Below are 24,570 nucleotides of genomic sequence, written 5' to 3'. Positions count from 1 at the left end.
ACATAATCCAAGGATATAGGGGAAATGACAATCCAACAGGAGGGAGGTTTCTCATTCGAGTGCACTTATTGAGTACATCGCTATTGATACTTTAAAATGATTTTTCTATTGATATTTTAGGCATCCCAAAACTGTACCAGTGACATCTTACTAACATAATAGCTCGAAAGATAACAACGTAGCTTACTTTATAGCACAGCTCCGTCTCCGTGTATTTCAGTATATCTGCATGCATACATACACATACGCAGATTTTAATATGTTTGCTGCTGACGTGAAAAGATAATATAAGATATTAGCTTTGTTATACATTCACATACTTTGATGTTTTTTTGACATATATAACAATATTTCTGTTATTCAATACAGAAAATAAACGGAATTGTATATTTAATACCATTATTAAACTTTGGAGTTGGAAGAGCAACTAGGGGTATGATATATCGCCCACGTAAATAGAATTATAAAAATCTGAAATGTTTTTTTTGAAAAAAAGGCTAAAAATCTGAAATGTTACGTTGGCAAATTATACATGTGCATAATATATAGTACAATTTTTGAAAGATATAATATATAGTACACTAAACACAAACACATGGATTTCTTATATATACAATGACATGGATACAAATCCACCATTATCGGGTATTTAAAAAACTAAGACAAATGTAATCAGTATGACAATCAACCATGTGAAGTCTTGTTTCTCTATACATATTATCTATAGCCATCGATAAGCTTGTGCCAACTGAATTTCAAAGTAAATGGAATATGGTATGTTTGGGTTGTTTAGATCTCATGTAGATTATAATAAATAAAAAGTCCACAGAAGAATATTTTATTTGATACCCATAGGTTTAACAGTTTGTACAGCTAGGAATATGCTTTTTCAATCTAAATAACTAGGAATATGCTTAGCAGATAACACGAAAATGTTTATAAAAACTAATGGATGACTGATTATCCTAAATTTACAATAGATTTATTATGTTTAGTCAAGTAAATAAAGGGATATGAAGAAAGAACTTTGGCAAGATTCTACTCTTGCGTTGTCTCTTCCTGACACATGATCTGACTATGGAATCCGGTGATTAATAAATTGTAGCTATAGTACTAGCTTGGCAGGAAATGTATATTTATTTTTGTAATGACGTATTTTTACGTACGATGGGGAGAAAAATCAGCATACTCGCAGGAAGTTGTATTTGGTCTCTGGTCAAATATTAAACGATTTCTCATTATTGTAAACCATTTAATATAGTGTGATTAATAAACTTACAAAATACAAACATGTATATTTGACCAATAAAAGGTCATAAATGGAGCTTCCGAAATGAATTGTTCCGATTCCGAATGCTCCATAATAATTAAGACTTCAAAGTTTAAAGCCATTCAAAGAAGAGAACCACTTAGGTAATTAATTGAGAATAACTCCAGGTCAATTTCCACATCAGCAAATCAATACACGTGGACCAATGGTATTCAAAAGTGCACGGAACAGTAAAAGTGAGGATCCACGCGGTATTTATCTCATAAATAATATTCCATGAAATGGAATAATTATTTTTTATCCAAATCCCCGAATTAACTCTTTTTTTTTCTGACAGTAAACCAATAGGTTTCGTGTAGTGAGAGAGGATGCTTACTCCACGTGTCCTTGATACAAAAACTTATTGGGGTAAAGAAGTTAGAAAAGCGACCGGCTTCAGCGGGTAAAACAATATCCTTAGAACCGCCCACAGCCGGTTGTGTGGTAAATATTTTCTTCATCTTTTCGTTGCGGAAAAAATAATAAATGGGGTTTAAGGCTTTTTGTTTCCGGTTTTTGGTTTCTTCTGAAAGGGTTTAATGTCTTTGTTCGTTGGTGTGAGAAGGTGACGAGTTATAAAAGAAAAAAACAAAAAACAAAAAAACAGAGGATTCATCCCGAAAGTCTTCGAATTTCTTGGTAAATTTTTCATTTGTTCTTGAATCAGACTCGTGATTTTTTTACTGGGTAACTTCGGGGGCTTTTCAGTTTGCGTGATTAGTAATCAACTGGAGCAGAGATTGTGTGATCCAGGCTCTAGCTGCCTGATTTGGTTAGTTTTCTTCATCTCGATTCTTTTTCTCTTGGTTTTGGTGAATTGTGATCGTAAATTATTCGAATCTGACGTCAAAAAATAAAGATTTGGCTTGTCATCAGAAAGTTTCGTTTTTTTTCTTCTTATCAAGATCTGATAAAGACGATCTTTTTTTTTTCTGTTTGTTTGTTTCTACGTAATTTTTTTTTAAAAAGTTTTGGCATTTGAGTCTTTTAAGTTTTAAAAAAATGTTGATGATCAAGAAGGGTTCGAGGTTCGTTGTTAATCTGATCTGTGCATCCTGATTTTTGCATTTAACAATAGACTAATGAGTTTACATTAAACTTTGGTGGAGATGATCTCAAATGTTTTTTTTTTTTTTTTTGTGCTGATGAATCTTTGCAGCTTCGTGTTTGGTGTATGCATCAACGAGAGATGGTGGTCAATAGTGACTTTGATTTCTCCAGTTTTCCCAAGGCTCCTCGTTCAATCAGGGTAATATATTGTTTTTTTTTTCTTTTCCTTTTTTAGTTGGTATCTGATGATTTGTGGTTTGCTGTATTTATAGAGGAAGGTACCATCAAGTCAGAGGAGAGATGATGTTGACTGTGGGATGATGAGAGCAATTGATTTGCTCGCTTCTGTTGCTGAGAAGTTGCGGGAAGAAGGCGAAACCTCCTCAAACTCTACCAATGCATTCGAAGAAGGGTATTATAATCAGAATCATTTGGCTGGAAAGATCAAGCAAGAACATCAAGCACACCTTGCCTCATCAAAGTCACCTAGAAAGAGGATTGTGAATTTGGATCCTCCTTTAGGGTGTGGAAACAAGAAAGAGGATTGTGAATTTCATGTTGAATCAGGGGGCCTCACTGAGGAGACATGTGTTGTTAATAATGTAGATGCCGGCTTGGAAGACGGTGGCTTAATCAGCTTAAAGGATCCAAGTCCGGAACCAGTCCACCTGGATGGTGTCCCTAATGAGTATAGGAATCGTTCTAAGTTAGTTTGCAGAGATGATGACGAAAACTATTGTAAATGCTATAAATGTAAAGACAAATGTAATAAGTCGTATAGGCCTCCTTTGACATGGGCTGGGCATAGAAGAGCAGTCCACAGGTCCCAGTGTTTTGAAGGCACCAAAACAGGTTAGTATCAGATCTTACTGTTTGATGCATCCCTTTTTAGCTTGTGCTCACTTCTTACTCTGCTTGTTTATATATCTGTGTAGATGGTTGTTTGTACCGCAAGAGAAAACTAGGTAATGGTTACAACCCACGGAAGCATGAGACTGTTCATAAGAAGAGAAGATTGTCTGACAAAGGGTTGGTTGTAAATTCTGATGGAGGAGGACTCACTAGTGAAAGTGTTACTAATTCAACTGAAAAGAGAGAATCAGGTATGTCTCAGTATATATCTCCAGATATACACTTCCATATCTGGCTTGGATGTTTTTTTTTTATTTCATGATTATTTTTTTGCTTACAGAAAATGGTGTTCTCTCTGACGCAATAGGTCTTCCTTCAGAGGACTCACGTGGTACTTGACCAGTTCATAACTCACACAAACCTTTTGAACCAAGACATAACATGTGGTTCTCTTCTCATGTTTTTTTTTCATTGTTTGCAGTGAAGTTCAGCATCAAGTCCCTTAGGATTCCGGAGCTTTTTATAGAAGTTCCAGAAACAGCAACAGTAGGCTCACTCAAGGTATGTGATTACTTTCACTTTTGATGCTTTGGTTCTGCACTGTACATTAGTTGTGATACTGAACACTTTTGGTTACAGATGACGGTGATGGAGGCTGTCAGTGCTTTACTCGATGATGGAATAAGTATAGGGGTGTTAGTCCAAGGGAAGAAGGTTAGAGATGACAACAACACTCTGTCACAGACTGGTCTTTCGTGTAGAGAGAATCTAGGCAACCTTGGCTTCACCTTGGAGCCTGGTCCGGAGAAACTGCGTGTACCTCTTTCCTCTGAAAATCCTGTCATGTCTAAGCCAACTGATTCCACAAAATTGTCCGAAAGGTAGTAACCGAATAGCTCATATAACTTTTCTTTCCTTTTTTGCTACAAGTTTTACTTCTGTGCATGGATAAATGTGAAATATCATTTGATCTTGCCAGGTCAGCAGCAAATTGTGTGGAGAATAATAACCAGGAGTTAGTTCCATATCAAATGGACATATCAGCAGATGAGAAACAACCTTCATCAGATTCAAGAGCGCTGGTTCCAGTTTCAGCCTTGGAACCTGAAGCTCTTGCTATTGTCCCATTTAAGGAGAAACCAAAGCGTACGACGGAGCTTTCACAGCGCAGAACCAGGAGACCATTCTCTGTTACAGAGGTAGAAGCTCTAGTACATGCAGTTGAGGAACTTGGGACTGGAAGGTAAGCAGACTTTGTTCAGCTAAAGATAATGGTTAACTTGTTTGTGGTCTCAACTAATGATCGGATACTCTTTAATCCCACAGATGGCGTGATGTGAAGCTGCGTTCTTTTGATGACGCAAGTCATCGAACCTACGTGGACTTGAAGGTAAAACTCTTAAGTCATATACCCTTTGAATCTTAGTTGATGGTTCCACTAACTTTTTATTTATTTATTACAGGACAAATGGAAAACCTTGGTTCACACGGCAAGTATATCACCGCAGCAACGAAGAGGAGAGCCAGTGCCTCAAGAGCTGCTAGACAGAGTCTTGGCAGCGCATAGGTATTGGACACAGCACCCATTGAAACAGAACGGGAAACATCAAGCGGCTGCAACGATGGTGACTGAGTCAGCTCCTTCCATGTAAAGAAGGAGAAGGGTAATTACAATGACTTTCACTTGAAGACAAAGGAAGGAACATGGGCAACTGTACAAAGAGCATAACAGCAGATGCATAGCTTTTTATTTTCATTTTTTTTCCAACTTGAGACTTTTAATCATACCTGGCAGAAACAAGACATCTGTTCTTTTCAGTTTCTAATTGATTTGACTCTGTAATATAATATGGTATTGGTGGTAGGTCCTTGAAGATATTCTTTTATTTTTTTGGATTTTTTTAATTATTTTTTGGATATATTGATATGTAGTTTTAGACAAATTCTTTTGTTGTTTGTTCATCGTTCAATCTATGGCACAGTATTTTTTTTCTTCCTTAGACCATGCTTGATCTAGAATCTGTATGTTATTGAAGTCTTTATTCTTCGTTTCAAACTCTTTTGTTAATCTATATGATTTTCCTAAGCATATAGTCTCATAGCCAACTTTTGTTGAGTAATGCATTCACCCACTCTCTATCTCTTTGGAATGAGAAAATGTCAGGCCAAATCCACCACCTCTTGGTTTCCATGCTTGTTACCAGTTGGATGTTGCAAAACCAATCTGTCTCTGAGGGCCTTCTCACTACAAGAAAACATGAGCATACCGAGGGAAAAAATCGTAGGTATGTCGTCGGAATAACGTTATTCCGACGATATACCGATGAAACAAGTCCTCGGAAATAACTCCTCGGAAATTCATTTTTCCTCGGAAATCCCTCTAAAATTTCAGACGGAATTCCGAGGAAATGAATTTCCGAGGAAACTCCGAGGACCACCAGTTCGTCGAAAAGGTCCTCGGAATAAACCGAGGGAGAACTTCCTCGGGATATTTCGATGGACTTTCCGATGGTCAAATCTTTGGAAGTTCCGACGAAATGTTCCTCGGAATTTTCATCGGGAATTTCCGAGGAACGGAGCCCTCAGAAAATTCCGAGGAACGGAGCCCTCGGAAAATTCCGAGGAATGAGTCCCTCGGTATATTCCGAGGAAGGAGTCCCTCGGTATATTCCGAGGAAATTATTTTCTTTTAAAAAATAAAATTTTTGAAATTTAAATTCGAAAATATAAAATTAAAATTAAAATTGAAAACATATTAGATAATATTCAAAGTTGTACAAATAAAAATAAAACATTCCGAGTTTTTGAAAAAAAAAAAAACTTCGGGTCTTGCACGTTCGGGAACACCTCGTTCGGGTACATCCTCTGCATCATCTCCATCATTTGCTGGTTCAGCCTCTTCTGTGCCTCATAGCCCGCCTGTTGAGCCGCCATCTGGGACTCCAACAAAGATATGCGATCATCCTTGTCCTTCAACTGAGCCGTAAGTACTTCTGGATCAACAAAGGGCGGTGGTGCAGAAGGAGGAACCGACCGGGTGCGACGACCCAAACCGACCAAACGTCCCTTCTTCTTTGAAACCAACTGAAATCGAAATAAGCCAAATTTAAATAATATAAAAAGATGATAAAATAAAAATCAAGAAATAAATGAATTGAACTTTAAAAAAACAACTTACCGATTCAACGATTTCGTTGATTCGAAACCGGGACAAGTTGGTCGAAGCCGTCGAATCGTCATCCTCGGTTTGAAGCTGAGACACTTCGTCTTGCACCTGAGTCTGGACCAGGGTGACCACTTCCCTCACAAGACCGTCATCAATCTGGCCGGTCTTCTTGTTGGTATACGCCCTCTTCATTAGGGCGAGATCATCAACCGGCTCGCCATCATTTTCTTCCGCCTTGAAAAAACATAAATTAGAAATTAGAAGAAATGCACAAAAAATAAAATTTCAAAACTTAAATAATTGAAGAAAAAGCGGCTGAACTTACCATGCGATCCCCCAGAGAGGCAATAGATTGAGCACCCAAGTTATGCTTGAAGACACCCTTCCCTTTACGGTCGCTCCTGCGGTTGGTGGAGTTGGTGGAAGAAGTTTCTTTCGTCTCTTCCTTATCCCAATGCGCACACAACTCCGTCCAGACCGTGTTGTTTATCGACTTTGGTACCTTCTAATAAAAAAAAAAAAATAGTTTAATAAATTAAAAAACTGTTTAATAAATTAAAAAATTGTTTAATAAATTAAAAACAACCTTATTGATTTCCCACTTCTTCTTCCACTCGTGGATCTGCGTCACATAGTTGTCCATAACTTTATGGACGAAGTGGTGATAGATAAAGAGCGTCTCATCGGAATTCCAGTTGAATTCTTGCTGAAAAAAAACACAATTAGTAGCAAATTTATATTAGAGATTAAAAATATAAGTAAAAAATTATAATACTTACCGCAAACTGACGAAACCACAGATGCTGCTTGTCGGTAGGGAAGTCAGTGAAAGTCGGATGTCCCTTGTCGAGGGCCGAGTACATCATACGGTTGATCCATGCGCTGATCCCGTTCCCGGATCGGTTGAACCTAATAAAAAGAACAAATTATTAATAATGAATCAAATTTTAATGAAAAAAAAAAGTTTAATTACCATGTTTGACCCCGTCCATGTGGATACGGAGTGAGATAGGGAAGATGGTCACGACCGGGCTGTCGAACCAACTCCGCAACACTCATCACTCCCGGAGGACCCGGAGGAGTAGGAGCGGGTGCAGCAGCGGGAGCGAGAGGAGCAAGAGCGGGTGCAGCAGAGGGAGAAGTATGGTAAGAGCTATGGGGCGAAGCGGAATCCTGAAAATGGCTGGAATCCCGAGACTGGCTCTCCGTACCACCACGACCACGACGCTGTCGAGGCCGGGTCTGATCATCATTAGACCTGTAAATTAAAAAAAAATATTTAATAAATATAGAAATATATAAATTTTTTTTTTTAAAAAAAATCCCAAATAATAGTTTTTAACCACAAAAAAAGTTTTATAGATATTAAAAATGTTTAATAAATATATAAAAATAGTTCTAATAAACAAAAAATAGTTTTAATAAATAAAAAATAGTTTAATAATTACAAAAAATAGTTTTAATAATATTAAAAATGTTTAATAAATATAAAAATTTATATTATATATATATATAGATTTTTTTTTAAATCCCAAATAATAGTTTTTAATCACAAAAAAAGTTTTATAGATATTAAAAATGTTTAATAAATATATAAAAATAGTTCTAATAAATAAAAAATAGTTTTAATAAATAAAAAATAGTTTAATAATTACAAAAAAATAGTTTTAATAATATTAAAAATGTTTAATAAATATAGAAATTTATATTATATATATATATATTTTTTTTAAATCCCAAATAATAGTTTTTAATCACAAAATTAATAAAAACTAAAAAAAAAATTCCAAATCAAGTGAATACCATAATCAAACTCGATTTTACACAATCCTATCATTCACCCTAACAAAAATCTATAAATATCATTCCAAAATCATCAAATCTACTTAAAAACCTAACAAATCTAACCTAAGAGAGTGGGATAGGGTTCATACATGATCAGTGACTGAAATTGAAGAGGATTAGGGCGGAAATCGCGAGTGAGAAGGAGAGCTTCGGCGGAGAGGGTGAGAGGGTGAGAGAGAAGGAGAGCTCGGCGGAGAGAGGAAGAGAGAAATGGGGAAGAAGATATGGTTCGACCTAATAAAAGGAGGCATCCGACGGAAAATGTCCGTCGGAATTTCCTCGGAAAAATTATATATTTCCGTCGGAATTTCCTCGGAAATCATTAATCAATTTTCGGGAAATATTTGGCGGCTTGGTTTACCCGGTTAAATGAAAATATTCCGAGGAAATTCCGAGGAAAAAGGGTTTGGGGTTTCAAAACATCGATTTTTTTTTGCCGTATTTCATTTCTTATACAATTGTAATGCATACCATTGAGGATTCTTTGTATAGATGATCATAAACCATGAAATAACAAAATTTAAAAAATAATTGTAAGTATTCCCTTTACCGTTTATTAAAATGTATAAGTGTTTCTCTTATGTTGTGTGGTTTTCGTTCATGCAATCGTAAAAGTGTTTGTTATTGGGTAAAACACCAAAGTTTGACTTCATAATCTGGTTAAGACACTTAATGACGGTTATATACGTGTTATTCAATCAGCAAAATGTTGTTTTCGGTTAAAAACCCCTAGTTTCTCGGAATTTCCTCGGAATATTCCGAGGGAATTCTGAGGAAACCCATATCTTCCTCGGAATTCCGTCGGAATATTCCGAGGAAATTCCGAGGAAAAAGGGTTTGGGGTTTCAAAACATCGATTTTTTTTTGCCGTATTTCATTTCTTATACAATTGTAATGCATACCATTGAGGATTCTTTGTATAGATGATCATAAACCATGAAATAACAAAATTTAAAAAATAATTGTAAGTATTCCCTTTACCGTTTATTAAAATGTATAAGTGTTTCTCTTATGTTGTGTGGTTTTCGTTCATGCAATCGTAAAAGTGTTTGTTATTGGGTAAAACACCAAAGTTTGACTTCATAATCTGGTTAAGACACTTAATGAAGGTTATATACGTGTTATTCAATCCGCAAAACGTTGTTTTCGGTTTAAAAACCCTTAGTTCCTCAGAATTTCCTCGGAATATTCCGAGGGAATTCCGAGGAAACCCTTATCTTCCTCGGAATTCCGTCGGAATATTCCGAGGAAATTCCGAGGAAAAAGACTCTATAATCAAATCCCTAAATCGAGAAGGTATATTCTGAGGAAATTCCGAGAAAAACCTATCTTCCCTCGGAAATTCCTCGGTATTTCTATTAAAAAAAATAAAATCGATGCTAGTCTGTTTCCGAGTCATCATCACCAGATGAATCTGAATTTGGATCTTGGTGAAACTCTCCAATCACTGGTTCATCCTCTACGTGATCGACGGCTTCCTCTCCGAAGTCGGTTAAATCGACTACAAGGCCAACTCCAGTTAAATCTTCAGCTGCACTTAAGTTGTCGGATGTGCTTGGTTGTAGTGGGTCTTCTAGCTCATAACTTCCCTGAACTCGGCCTCTCGGGTTGAGTCTTTTAACAGTAACCCATGGATCATCTCTGTTCCTTACCCGGGGGTACTTGATATAACAAACCTGTAACATTTAAAAAATTATTAGTAAAATTGTAAATTAATACACATGATGATGAATCATTCTGAATAATTAACATTTAATTACCTGATCGGCCTGAGAAGCAAGAATGAAATGATCATAATATTGCAGCTTTCGCCTCGAATTTACTGATGTAACACCAAATGCATCTGTTCTCACACCTCGATCTAGAGTGTTGTCGTGCCAATCACAATAGAAAACAGTACAGCGCAATTCAACCATGCCCAAATACTTGATTTCAAAAATCTCATGTATGTGTCCGTAGTATACATCATCTCCTGATGCAGAACAAACGCCAGCATCATAAGTCGTACTCGAACGTCTCCTCTTCTGAGTTGTGAATGCATATCCTCGAGTACAAAATCTCGGATATGACTTCACAACAAAGTTTGGTCCAACGACCATCTCGCGTATCCAATCGTCAAATGTTTCACCTCTGGCCAAACCAGCAGACACCTATTAATAGCACATATATATGTTATATCAATAAATGTGAATTAGTATAAATATGTGATAAATGATATTTTAATTTGTTTAAAACACTCACATAAGTAAACATCCATCCAGCAAATTCTTTCTGCTTCATTTCTTCTAGTTCGTCCTCTGTGGCGTATCTATATTCGAACCGCTTTTCTGCCATGAAAATCCTGTACATATGATGACAATAATGTAATTAATTAAGATTTAAATTTCAAATTACTGCGCTCCTGCTCAGTAAGTCGACGGTCCTTTGGTTTTCCGCTAAGTCGTCCAACGTCTGTGAAAATGTTGAAAATGTCTGGAACCGTAACATGATATGTTGCCCGTTCGCCTCTATCATCATGCCGAGCAAGTCTTCTGTTTTTGGTCTGAACTTCTGCTGGAAAGTAGTACTCGGCAAAGTTTGAAGTTTCTTCATTGATCATCTGTGCGAATATAGAACCTTCCACCCTACTTAAATTTTTCACCATCTTCTTCAAATGGAACATATACCGCTCATACAGATACATCCATCTATACTGCACAGGACCACCAAGTTCCAATTCTCTTGCCAGGTGAATAACAAGATGCTCCATAACATCAAAAAATGAGGGAGGAAATATCTTCTCAAGGTTGCACTGAATCACGGCTATGTTAGTCTTCAAATTTTCAATACCTTCAAGAGTCACTGATCTCGTGCATAAATCGCGGAAGAAACCACTTATCCCTGCAATTGCTTCATGAACATTTCGTGGTAATAGTTCCTTGAAGGCAAACAGAAGGAGGCGCTGCATCATTACATGGCAATCGTGGCTTTTCAAGCCAGTAAACTTTCCTTCCTTTCTGTCGATACGGTTACGCAAATTAGATGCGTAACCGTCTGGAAATTCCACATCGTTTGAAATCCAATCAAAGAACGCATCTTTTTCCTCTGCATCAAGTCGTTATATGGGAAAAGGAGCCCTACCATTCTCATCAACATGAAGTTCTGAACGAGCACATATATCGACTAAATCCAGTATTGACTTCAAATTATCCTTTGTTTTACCTTGAACATTAAGGATCGTGTTCATGAGATTGTCAAAAAAGTTCTTCTCAATATGCATGACATCTAAATTATGCCTTAGCAGATGATCCTCCCAGTATGGCAGATCCCAGAAAATACTTTTTTTTTGTGCCAGTTATGTAGGTCTCCAACAGCATCTACCGAAAAATGCTCATGTCCACCAACGTCTGGTGTCCTTTCTGCACCAAAATCTCTTAGTTGTGTCTTCAAATCTTTCCCACAAATTTCCGGAGGTGGACTGACAAACACCCTCTTTTTCTTCGTAAACAAATTCCTACTCCTACGATATGGATGATCAGGTGGTAGGAATCTCCTGTGATAGTCAAACCAACACGTTTTCCTTCCGTGTTTTAGTTGGAAAGCATCAGTGTTATCTTGACAATATGGACATGATAGCCTTCCATGCGTTGTCCATCCAGATAACATACCATATGCTGGAAAATCACTTATTATCCACATTAGTACTGCCCGCATTTGAAAGTTTTCTTTACACGAAACATCGTATGTTTCAGCAACTTGAGCCCATAGTTGTTGCAACTCATATATTAGTGGTTGAAGAAACACATCAAGTGATCTCTTAGGATGCTCTGGTCCGGGAATGAGAATCGAGAGAAACAAAAACTCTCGTCGCAAACACAAGTTTGGGGGTAGGTTGTATGGTGTAAGAATGACTGGCCATAGAGAATACTGTCTTCCACTCTTGCCAAACGGGCTGAAACCATCAGTACATAATCCAAGGTAGACATTTCTTCTCTCATACGCAAAGTCAGGATACTTTGATTGGAAATGCTTCCACGCTTTTGCATCTGAAGGATGTCTGATCTCACCATCTGTTGAGTGCTCCGCATGCCATCTCATTGGTTGCGCTGTGCGTTCAGACAGATACAACCTCTGCAACCTTTCCAGCAAAGGCAAATACCACATCCTTTTATATGGCACTGGAACTCTTCCACTCGTATCTTTATAACGAGGCTTCCCACACAATTTGCATGTAACCCGCTGTTCATCCGCCCTCCAATAAATCATGCAGTTGTCGCTGCATACATCTATTACCTGATACGATAAACCAAGACCAGCTACGAGTTTCTGAACCTCGTAGTATGAACCAGGAGCTACATTATCCTCGGGTAGAATACCTTTTACAAAATCAGCAATCGCATCCACACAGTCTTCAGCCAAATTATAATCTGTTTTAATGCCCATCAATCTTGTAGCAGATGATAAAGCTGAATGACCATCTCTGCAACCTTCGTACAATGGTTGCTTTCCAGCATCCAACATATCATAAAATCTCATAGCTTGTGCATTGGGTAAATCTTCCCCTCTAAAATGATCATTTACCATCTGTTCAGTACCTACACCATAATCTACATCTGTTCTAATTGGTTCTTCTAATCTAACCGCTGGCTGAGGTTCGCTAGTACTACCATGTTCATAATCAGTTTCCCCATGATGATACCAAATTTTGTAACTTCGTGTAAACCCACTCAAATATAGATGAGTCCAAACTTCCCACTCTTTAATAACCTTTCTATTTTTACAATTAGAGCAAGAACATCTTAACATACATGTTTTTGCTTCCGGTTGTCGGTGAACTAACCTCATGAATTCGGTTATACCTCGTTGGTATTCTTCCGTAAGCAATCTCGTGTTCGGATCCAAATGAGGTCGATCGATCCAAGAACGAAAATAATTTGAAGAAGACATGTTTTTTATGAATCAAATTCGTGTGTAAAGAGAGTAAGAGGGAGGATGAAGATATAGAGTGAATGAAGACAAAGAGGGGTGCTTGTATTTATAGTTGAAATCCTGCCGACAGACCGAGGAAATTCCGACGGAATTCCGACGCCAACGGCTAGTTCGTCGGAATTTCCTCGGAATTTTTAAAATCCCCCAACGGCTATAATATATCCTCGAAATTCATCGGTTTTTTCCGAGGAATACATTTCTCCTCGGTATTCCATAAGAATATTCCGACGGATTGATATTTCTTCGGAATTCCGTCGGTATATTCCGAGGAAATTCCGAGGAAACCAAATTTTGTGTTTCTTCGGAATATCCTCGGAAATTCCTCGGGATATTCCGAGGATTTCATTTTCTGTCGGAATGTCCGTCAGAATACTGTTGTTTTCTTGTAGTGTCTCATCTTCTATTGCGAGGCTGTTAGTCCAAGTGCTCACTTACAGTTACAAGATGACTAGAGAAGGAGCTGTAATATATATATACACAACGCTTGTGGTTTCTGCTCAGTACTACCTCAATCAAAGCAAACATTGATTGCATTGCACCATGAGGCACCGTATCATTTGATTTCCATGGAAGAACACTATTGCATTTCCATATCACCCCTTGAATTTTGCTTTGAGTTTGAGTCTTCTTTTGTATAAGTAGTTAACTGTGGCAAAGTTCCAGTTTTGTAAACTTCCTTAGGAAAAGCTTACCTTGTAAACGTTTTGGTAACATTAAAATGCAATTTAATCAATTAAATTACACTCATATCTATTTATCTTATTAGAAAAGATAGGTTCACTCTCTATCTAATTATAGTATCATCATACCATTTAAACATAGGTCAGATCATAAACGGATATGCGGAGATGAAACATTAAAAAACCTAGCAACTGTTTTATAAAAAAAACAGGAGACATTTACGTATTTGGTATTCAACCATATATCTTTGCTTGCTACATCAAATATAATCAAATCCAATTAGATAGATCACTCTAAATACTCTTTTATCATTACGTGAATTATGTCATGGATTGTCCATTGACTTTATCATGAATTCAAAATAACTAAAACATAAATTAGTTATATAGCTAAAAATACATTATATGTGGTTGTGGTTTTAAATCCTAGGTTGCAAAAGTCATAAACTGGGTATGTAGAAACGAAGTATATGAACTCCTGCAGATTATATCTATCTATATATAAAGCGAATACATATTGGATCCACCATATATTTTATATATGTATATATCAATCTTCTTAATTTACTACACAAAATATAAGCAAAAAAAACTTCACTCAACAAAATCAAATTTCGATGCAGATGACATATGTTTCCATGTGTTGGACGTATGAATTACACTACGTCAAAGAACAATTGAAAACATGTTCACAAATTGGTTTTAGAATGTTTATGCAAAATGATTATAGAAATATATGGAACTGATATGGTGTTCTTGAATAAGATGTTTAAACTTGTCACTTAAAATCAGTTTTTGCAAAAAATTGAAATAACAACTCAATGAATCCTTAATCAAATAACATCCAAGAAAGCTTAAATATTGTTGTCCTCAAATTAAAAACACAAATTTAAGACAGGTAAATTTCCTTTTGTCCAAGGTACAAAAGAGCATTCACAAAGAGCAGATCATTAGTCGTCAAGGACGATGACCACTGGCTTCTTAATAGCCAGATGCTTTCCAATGCTTGTGAGAACCTGCTCCACTTGGTACCTGAATTTGTACTCTTTCCCCTTTGGATCGTAATAGTACTGCACAAAATTATATGAAAATGAAATGGTGTTTTATATAGAATATGAAATACCTTCAAACAGGGAGTAAAAAATGTGGGAGAAACATTGCATAGAACGCGTTGACAGTGGCAATAAGAAAGATTTTGTTCTAATATATAGCTTAGTTCCACATAATGATGATAACAAATAAACCACTGACACTTTTTATCCAGAAACAATACCACTAAGTTTCATGACATAACTTGTGTTTGTTTTAGGGCACCCAAGAGCAAAAGGTTTTCCATCACAAAACACATAGTATTAGATCTTAGAACCTAAATCTACTATGTAGATCTCACAGGGGCAATGATTTGTTTTATTAGAAATCAGTCTATAGCTTAGTTCAACATACCTATAAGAAATGAACCACTAATTGTCATCACATAAAATATAGATCGAAAGAAAACATTACCCGGTAAAGTCGGCCAGACAGCATGATGCGACGCTCCTCGACGAGCCAGCCATTGTAAAGCCAGTTGTATTGAGGATATGTGTTATCAAAGACGGCTGAGTAAGCTCCATGAATTGTGTTCATTGGCCTTTTACGTTTTTTCTCCACAATCATATATGTCTTTCTCCCTTCTTTCGACAATTGCACCACGCTTTGTTCATAACTGATGACCTCCGTTTTTTTGATACCCTTCTTCCTCTTTGGCCTGGCTCTAGAACTGCTACCTGCACCCATCTCCATAGATTCTCCTCTCTTTATTTTTTTTTACCTGTCTTGTATTTTTTTTGTGGGTGATGGTAATATCCATATATATAAGGATATTTTGTTACAGTCAAACTACATCTTATCATGTTTGACATTTGTTACTCCCTCATTGCTCCATACAAAAATCATATCTTCGAAATGTACACATGTATACATTCACAGTCAAATATGCGTTTTTTCTTCCTAAACAAATATTTTCTAACCTTTTTTAACCTTACAAAAAAATCAAATAATATCAATTTAAAAATAGTTTTTAATTGTCATGCGTGTATTTTCTGTTCAAAGGTAATAATAAAAATGACGGAAAAGATCTAGCATATTCTTGAGTCAAATCTAGCTAGTATTTTGTAAAAAGTAAATATTATTAACAGGTATTATTACAGCGTATTTATTTTGTGTTAAAAGATAATAAATTAATAATAAAATGAAAGGAAAAAATATAGCATTTTTGGTCAAATCTAGCATTTTGTTTAAAGGGTAATAATATAATATATATTAAGAGGTATTATTACAACGCATTTTGTGTGTTAAAAGGTAATATTGACTTGTATATCTTGTATATCATTGACAGAAAATCTAAGTTTTCTTTTTGTGATATTCGTTATATTCAAATTAATTGAATTTGTTTTTTTTTTTGAAAAAAAATATAAAACCAGTTTCTATTGAATGAGAAATAAAAAAAAACTTTAATAGGATATAGGTCAGATTGTAAAATGCGCACATCTTAACCGATTAAACAGTGAAATAGTGTTCGGTCAAAACAGTCGGGTGTTATTAAAAACTCAAAATCTTACACTTTTAATATAGAAATCGAATAATCTATGTGTATTCACCCAATTTGAGTGCGATAATTGAAAAAAAAACAATGAAAAGAACCAAAAAAGTATAAAAACCTAATCAAAATATGGTAGATTAAAAATTGTGTTACCCTTCGTCTAAGGGAAACTTAGAAGAATTAGGGATAACTCAAGAAGGACTCAAACACGTAATTTCTAACGGATATTAATTGGTTTTAACCGTTGCGGCGCAGTAATGCTTTGTAAATCCTAGTTTTTTTTAACACCAAATCCCTTATATATTAATCGAGGAACATTTGAAAAGATGTAACCTCAATTTTGTATTAATTAAAAGAGGCCCCAATGCATAGGTGGCACTCAATTAGATAGTCAATTACATTCAATTGAAAAATAAGTAGGTCCACATTCGATTTTTATATGTTGTTAGATACATAAGTTGGTCAAACTATATGATATAATGATATGATATGATATTTTCTTTCCTTAAATAAAACCTACGGAATTACCATAAATGACTAATATATATATGACAATTAATGAGTTTAATAATAAAGATTTGATAACAATGTATATCTCCTCCATCATTTTTTGTTTAATTTTATATTATTAAAATAAATTAAACAATCAAATTAGCTATAAAAATAAAATTTAGATTTTTTCGTATATGTTATATTTTGAATTTTTAAAAACGACAATAAATGACTAAAACTATTAAAATTATTATGTTAAAAATTAATGATCAATTGGTTTAACATTTTTATTATAAGAAGATACACATGATTTTAAAACCATATAAGTAAAAAATATCATTTAATAATAAAATAAATATATATATATATATATATATTAAACACTATATACCATAAGATTACATAAATATTTTAATATTAAAACTTTCAATGAATTTTCAAGAACATTTATAAATTATAAACTTATTAAAGATTTCAGATTGAAAATTTTGTTATCGATGATTTAAATATTTTGTTATAAAACGATATGAACGATCATAGAACCGTATGATTATAAATTCTTATTTAATAAATAACTATACAAAATATACTATTCCTAGAAAAATAGGTTGGTCCATCTTAACTTATATTACACTTTTTATTAAACTAACTATCGAATTGATAAATAACGTACCAAAAAATATTTTGCACTTTCCTTAAATAAAAGCTACGAAATTACCTAATATGATTAACGTATATGTGAAAATTAATTATAATGAATAATAAATATTTGATAACAATTTTTGTATCTTAGTTCTTTTTTTAATTTTATATTATTAAAATATATTTAAAAATCACATTAAATATATAATAAAAACATTTATAATTTTTCTTATATGTTATATTTTGAATTTTTCAAAACGTCTATAAATTATTAGAAATTTGAATATCCCCACTCTGAAAATTTTGTGATCAATAGATTATTTTTTTGTCATAATAAGTTACAAATGATCATAAAATTGTATTAATATGAACTTTTATTTAATATTATAAGAAGATACACATTATTTTAAAACCATATGAGTAAAAAATATCATTTAATAATAAAACATATATATTTATATATATATATATAGATTATACTATATACCATAAGATTACATAAATATTTTAATATTAAAACTTTCAATGAATTTTCAAAAACATTTATAAATTATAAACTTATTAAAGATTTCACATTGAAATTTTTGTTATCGATTATTTAAATATTCAGTTATAAAATGATATGAATGATCATAGAACTGTATGATTATAAATTCTCATTTAATAAATGACTATATAAAATATACTATTCTTAGAAAAATAGGTTGGTCCATCTTGACTTACATTATATTTTTTATTAAACTAACTATCTAATTGATAAATAATCTACCAAAATTTTTTTTGCACTTTCCTTAATTAGAAGCTACGAAATTACCTAATATGATTAACGTATATATGAAAATTAATTATTATGAATAATAAATATTTGATAACAATTTTGGTATCTTAGTTCTTTTTTTTAATTTTATATTATTGAAAGATATTAAAAAATCACATTAAATATATAATAAAAACATTTATATTTTTTCTTATATGTTATATTTGAATTTTTCAAAATGTCTATATATTATTAGAAATTTGAATATTCCTACTCTGAAAATTTTGTGATCAATAGATTATTTTTTTGTTATAATAAGTTACAAATGATCATAAAATATAACGCATATGAATTTTTATTTAATAAATATTCAAACTAAATAATATATATATATAAACACTAATGATTTAAAGCAACAAGATTGGCTGATCAATTTAGTCGTCCAGTTGAAATCTTTCAAAAGTATGTGAAAGACTAAAGTCAAAGTAAATATTGATTTAGAATAGTAGTTATATTTTACTAACCAAATACCGAAAAAAACCGAACCGAACCGAAACTAACCCGATATCCGGGTTGAACACCCGTAATCCAAATGAAGCCAAACTATTGTTTCATTCTCCAAAATATAATAAAAATAATAACTTAATCCCGCGCAAGGCGCGGGTCTTATCCTAGTGTATATATTAAAATTAAAAATTTGATGGGCTAAATCGGTTATAAACAGAGATATACTCGTTAGAAGTGTCATTTTCTAGCTAAATATATTGTATATTAGGGTAAACCCGCCCTACGGGCGGGCGAATAATAAAATAATAATATAAATTTACTTTTAACCAAAAATCCCAATAGGATTCATAATTTTTTTAAAAAAAAACTTATCTATGTATTTTAAAATCCACATTGGCAATTATAAACTTGTCTAATTATAATATTTATTAAAAACATAATTATTTAATTTCTCTTAATTTTTATTTTAGTTTAATGATATCAATAAGACACATAGATTACAAAACACTATGAAACATTAAATATTTTTTAATTTATGTTTATTATTAAATTTTTACTATATATCATTTTAAATGTTGTTTCTTTGATTTTTCTTATTATGTTTATCAACTGTTATGGTTTAAATTGTTTGATGTTTGATTTTTCGTTACGGTTAATTAAATTTCATAATATAATGTTAAAATTTAATCAGCTGTTTTTATTTTGTCTGTGTAAATATTTTGATATGTTTTGTTTTGAGTGTTTAGTTTGATTTCTACTATTATTGTCGTTGTCATATTTCACAAATTTTTTGTCTATCCTAGGGGCTTGGCCTGCGCAAGGAAGTTTTATCTTGGTTAAATTTAATGTTTAACAATTGCTTCTATTTCTATAGTTTTTCCAAAAAAAAAAAAACATTTGTTTCTATTTTGATGTGTTTTTTCTATATTTTGTATCAAAATATTTGTTGTTACGCAAAGAACTTCTTCCTCAGCCAACAGTAAATCTTTTTTGATTGATGATCACTTACATATTCACCTATTTCAGCAAGGTTTTTTTTCACCATAGCTAGAGAAAGAGATGGGTCTTGATCCAGGAAAATGTTTTTAATTTAATTGTTACGGAAATTTTGACAGGGTTATGAAGCTTGGGTCTATTCTTACGTAACCACTCAATGACTAATGGTATTTCTGATGAAGTTTAATTTGCACTTATAAGAGCAAATGTAGTTACCTTGCAGTGTACGAAAATTATTAAAATATCCAGTAGCACTTATAGGATCCGATATATATAAGAGAGTAGAAAATCTGAAATCACATTGACACTTTTAAGAAAAGTACGTAGTTTGCCTGGCAACGTACAAAAGTTTTTTTTTTAAATAAAAGCACTTATAAGCACTGGACATTTCTAAAAAAGAGCAAACGTAGTTGTCGTGCAAACGTATTTGCCATTCTGTGTACATAAAATCGAGAAGGAAAAAGAATCAGAAGCAATAATTAGCATGACCGAAAGAGGTAGAATACTTGTATTTAGAGGATTCTTTTTAAAAAGTGGCAGTAGAACATCAGCTAAAGTCCACAACAGTGTTCAAAACTCCTATACTCTTGAAGATTAACCATTACATGGTTTTCACTAACTTATACTATGTAATAATAGCAATAGTACCGCTGCCAACGATGTTCAGAGCGACACAACTATTCACACTTTACACCATCAGTGGTGTAAGTTTTTTTAACAGCTCCAGAACCTTGCATATCATTGCCCGAGTTGTCATTACCTACCTGCGAATGAGTTTGTGTGAAGATCAGTTTGGCATGTTAAGAGGAAGAGCACGTCAGTTGTAAGTGAGTACGCTTACCTGTCCATCAAAAGTAGGAATTGGCGTTGGTTCTGATCTAATATCAGGGCTAGGGTGAATGATTTATGGTTTGATGAAAAGTCTGAACTTAGAGAGCTTGGCATGGAAGGTTAAGGTTATGTGGTTTGCCATCCATGCGTCTTATATGTCAAATAGGTTTAAGTACATGGACTAAGGTCTCTAATAAAGCATCAAAGAGAGAAGAAAGGGAATTAGTATCCGCAACCATCGCTTGAGAAACTGCAGCAGCAGAAAGGCTTGTCAGTTTGTTCATCTCACCATTAATACCCACAAACATAGCAGAGTCATATGCATCAGAGAATGCCATTTTCACCCAATAACTTGTTATGACATATGGGAGTAAGATTGGCTTTAAATTACTTAGAGAGAGTGAATGGAAATGTGTTCAACATGGACTACCTTACAATCCCAACAGTGTTACATCATTACATGGTGCACATGTGGAAGATGAGAACCTCCGTTGAAACTTCTGGAAGTACTTGGAACATGAGATATAAGACCAGTCATTACATGAGATATTTTAACATGCAAAAGAGATTTACCTTGCTCTGCAGAGAAGGAGGTGTTCATTTCACACGAATCTCCTTCCACTTGTCCAAACACTCTTCCTGTGGGTATACATTCCGTCCATCCCCATGTATAAACTTCATGGCTCTCTATATCCAAACGAAACAAATCAAATTAACAAACTTTTACGCAATTGTGGTCAAAGCTAACTAAACATCAAGAAAGTCACATGTTACCGCCACACAATGATCCAATCCAGCTTCAGCTTTCTGTACACAAACCTCCGGAGGCAGATGAAACGGCTCGGGAGTCTCCTATGAAACAGTAACTCGACTAAAACTCATAATCATAGAAAAATATCAAATTAGAACACAATCATCAGAAAGGTTAGTGTAAAGCTTACACAGTGCTTCCCTGATGTGACATAGCTTTGACCTAGATCATCTGTCGAGCCGCATGTGATCAGCTTCCCGGATTCTGATTAACACTCGAGTAATCAAATACAAAACTATCTCACTATGATTCCGATTGAACTATCAATTGTAAACTGATGAATCGTTCTATGAAACCTAGATAAGAGTGAGGACGAACCTGAGGTAGCTGGAGACATCTTTCCAGGAGCTTTCGACTGCCGGCGGAATCTTCACCACGATTCGCAGAAGTGAGATACGAACCTATTTATACACGAAATCGTCGACTGAACAACGCAACTGAAGCTATCATAGTGGGCGTCTGATTTAATGAGATTAAAGACAATAAGATTAAAGTCGTAGAAATCACAACGCCCCCTTACGGAACTGGAACGTTATCGCTATCGATGAGATACGCAGAACACAAGTGTCTGGGACGATAGAGAAAAGAAGAAACGCTGCGTTTCATTATAGAAGACACGTGTCGCCCTCAAAATGCTCTAATTGATGACATGTCCGCCTATGTGGATGGCCTAGGAAGGATTCAAACTGAACTTTATATAAATAGATAACCGATAACAGTCCCAAAAAAAAAAACCCCGGAGACTCTATTTTTTTTCCTATTCTTTTAATTTGATTGGCCCGGAACAACAGCATAGGTTGCACCTACCGATTCCCGAACATGGGTTATAGCTGGTTAGAAAAATATGAAAAAAAAGAAGATGATATTCCACTTCGTTCCCTATAAAAATCACCTTTAGAAAATGTTTTGTCAAAATGTAAACATGTGGGGAATTTTGAAATTCATTTTTTTATATTTTGTATGTTGTAACAAAATTAAAAAAAAAAAAAAAAAGTAAGTTGTAACAAAATATTTTTTATAATAAAATCCCTTATATATTAATTGAGGAACATTTGAAAAGATGTAACCTCAATTTTGTATTAATTAAAAGAGGCTCCAATGCATAGGTGGCACTCAATTAGGTAGTCAATTACATTCAATTGAAAAATAAGTAGGTCCACATTCGATTTTTATATGTTGTTAGATACATAAGTTGGTCAAACTATATGATATAATGATATGATATGATATTTTCTTTCCTTAAATAAAACCTACGGAATTACCATAAATGACTAATATATATATGACAATTAATGAGTTTAATAATAAAGATTTGATAACAATGTATATCTCCTCCATCATTTTTTGTTTAATTTTATATTATTAAAATAAATTAAACAATCAAATTAGCTATAAAAATAAAATTTAGATTTTTTCGTATATGTTATATTTTGAATTTTTAAAAACGACAATAAATGACTAAAACTATTAAAATTATTATGTTAAAAATTAATGATCAATGGTTTAACATTTTTATTATAAGAAGATACACATGATTTTAAAACCATATGAGTAAAAAATATTATTTAATAATAAAATAAATAAATATATATATATATATATATTAAACACTATATACCATAAGATTACATAAATATTTTAATATTAAAACTTTCAATGAATTTTCAAGAATATTTATAAATTATAAATTTATTAAAGATTTCAGATTGAAAATTTTGTTATCGATGATTTAAATATTTTGTTATAAAACGATATGAACGATCATAGAACTGTATGATTATAAATTCTTATTTAATAAATAACTATACAAAATATACTATTCCTAGAAAAATAGGTTGGTTCATCTTAACTTATATTACACTTTTTATTAAACTAACTATCGAATTGATAAATAACGTACCAAAAAATATTTTGCACTTTCCTTAAATAAAAGCTACGAAATTACCTAATATGATTAACGTATATGTGAAAATTAATTATAATGAATAATAAATATTTGATAACAATTTTTGTATCTTAGTTCTTTTTTTAATTTTATATTATTAAAATATATTTAAAAATCACATTAAATATATAATAAAAACATTTATAATTTTTCTTATATGTTATATTATGAATTTTTCAAAACGTCTATAAATTATTAGAAATTTGAATATCCCCACTCTGAAAATTTTGTGATCAATAGATTATTTTTTTTGTCATAATAAGTTACAAATGATCATAAAATTGTATTAATATGAACTTTTATTTAATATTATAAGAAGATACACATTATTTTAAAACCATATGAGTAAAAAATATCATTTAATAATAAAACATATATATTTATATATATATATATATAGATTATACTATATACCATAAGATTACATAAATATTTTAATATTAAAACTTTCAATGAATTTTCAAAAACATTTATAAATTATAAACTTATTAAAAATTTCACATTGAAATTTTTGTTATCGATTATTTAAATATTCAGTTATAAAATGATATGAATGATCATAGAACTGTATGATTATAAATTCTCATTTAATAAATGACTATATAAAATATACTATTCTTAGAAAATAGGTTGGTCCATCTTGACTTACATTATATTTTTTATTAAACTAACTATCTAATTGATAAATAATCTACCAAAATTTTTTTTGCACTTTCCTTAATTAGAAGCTACGAAATTACCTAATATGATTAACGTATATATGAAAATTAATTATTATGAATAATAAATATTTGATAACAATTTTTGTGTCTTAGTTCTTTTTTTTAATTTTATATTATTGAAAGATATTAAAAAATCACATTAAATATATAATAAAAACATTTATATTTTTTCTTATATGTTATATTTGAATTTTTCAAAATGTCTATATATTATTAGAAATTTGAATATTCCCCCTCTGAAAATTTTGTGATCAATAGATTATTTTTTTTGTTATAATAAGTTACAAATGATCATAAAATATAACGCATATGAATTTTTATTTAATAAATATTCAAACTAAATAATATATATATATAAACACTAATGATTTAAAGCAACAAGATTGACTGATCAATTTAGTCGTCCAGTTGAAATC

At 32.7% G+C, this 24,570-nt stretch overlaps 2 protein-coding genes across 3 annotated transcripts; one reads left to right on the top strand and one right to left on the bottom strand.

Annotated features, from left to right (window-relative positions):
- The first annotated feature begins 1,062 nt into the window (after positions 1-1,062).
- Positions 1,063-5,211, top strand: LOC106372265 (telomere repeat-binding protein 4). 2 transcript variants are annotated; one of them, XM_013812436.3, is made up of 11 exons: positions 1,065-1,948; positions 2,018-2,081; positions 2,469-2,558; positions 2,632-3,211; positions 3,295-3,462; positions 3,552-3,602; positions 3,693-3,772; positions 3,851-4,092; positions 4,191-4,454; positions 4,538-4,601; positions 4,675-5,211. In XM_013812436.3, the coding sequence occupies exons 3-11, from the start codon at positions 2,484-2,486 to the stop codon at positions 4,861-4,863; spliced, it is 1,713 nt and encodes a 570-aa protein (XP_013667890.1). In that variant the 5' UTR covers positions 1,065-1,948; positions 2,018-2,081; positions 2,469-2,483; the 3' UTR covers positions 4,864-5,211. The 2 variants fall into 2 exon arrangements, with proteins under 2 accessions (XP_048625164.1, XP_013667890.1); XM_048769207.1 differs by having other exon boundaries at positions 1,063-2,081.
- A 9,609-nt stretch (positions 5,212-14,820) lies between these two features.
- BNAC09G43320D lies at positions 14,821-15,646 on the bottom strand. The gene is made up of 2 exons (XM_013812433.3): positions 15,374-15,646; positions 14,821-14,940 (listed from the first exon to the last, which is right to left on the bottom strand). Exons 1-2 carry the CDS (start codon positions 15,644-15,646, stop codon positions 14,821-14,823), a joined length of 393 nt encoding a protein of 130 aa, XP_013667887.2.
- Between the last annotated feature and the right edge of the window lie 8,924 nt (positions 15,647-24,570).

Source organism: Brassica napus, chromosome C9 (genome assembly GCF_020379485.1).
Source record: "Brassica napus cultivar Da-Ae chromosome C9, Da-Ae, whole genome shotgun sequence".
Classification (NCBI taxonomy): domain Eukaryota; kingdom Viridiplantae; phylum Streptophyta; class Magnoliopsida; order Brassicales; family Brassicaceae; genus Brassica; species Brassica napus.
The sequence above is the reverse complement of the archived record's forward strand: the minus strand, read 5'-3'. Positions and strand labels throughout refer to the sequence as shown.

Coding starts and splice junctions, on each gene's coding strand:
- BNAC09G43320D (XM_013812433.3), bottom strand. CDS start 15,646: ATGGGTGCAGGTAGCAGTTCTAGAGCCAGGCCAAAGAGGAAGAAGGGT. Junction 14,941..15,373: donor TGTCTGGCCGACTTTACCGG/GTAATGTTTTCT, acceptor AATTTTGTGCAG/TACTATTACGATCCAAAGGG.
- LOC106372265 (XM_048769207.1), top strand. CDS start 2,484: ATGCATCAACGAGAGATGGTGGTCAATAGTGACTTTGATTTCTCCAGT. Junction 2,559..2,631: donor AGGCTCCTCGTTCAATCAGG/GTAATATATTGT, acceptor CTGTATTTATAG/AGGAAGGTACCATCAAGTCA. Junction 3,603..3,692: donor TCCTTCAGAGGACTCACGTG/GTACTTGACCAG, acceptor CATTGTTTGCAG/TGAAGTTCAGCATCAAGTCC.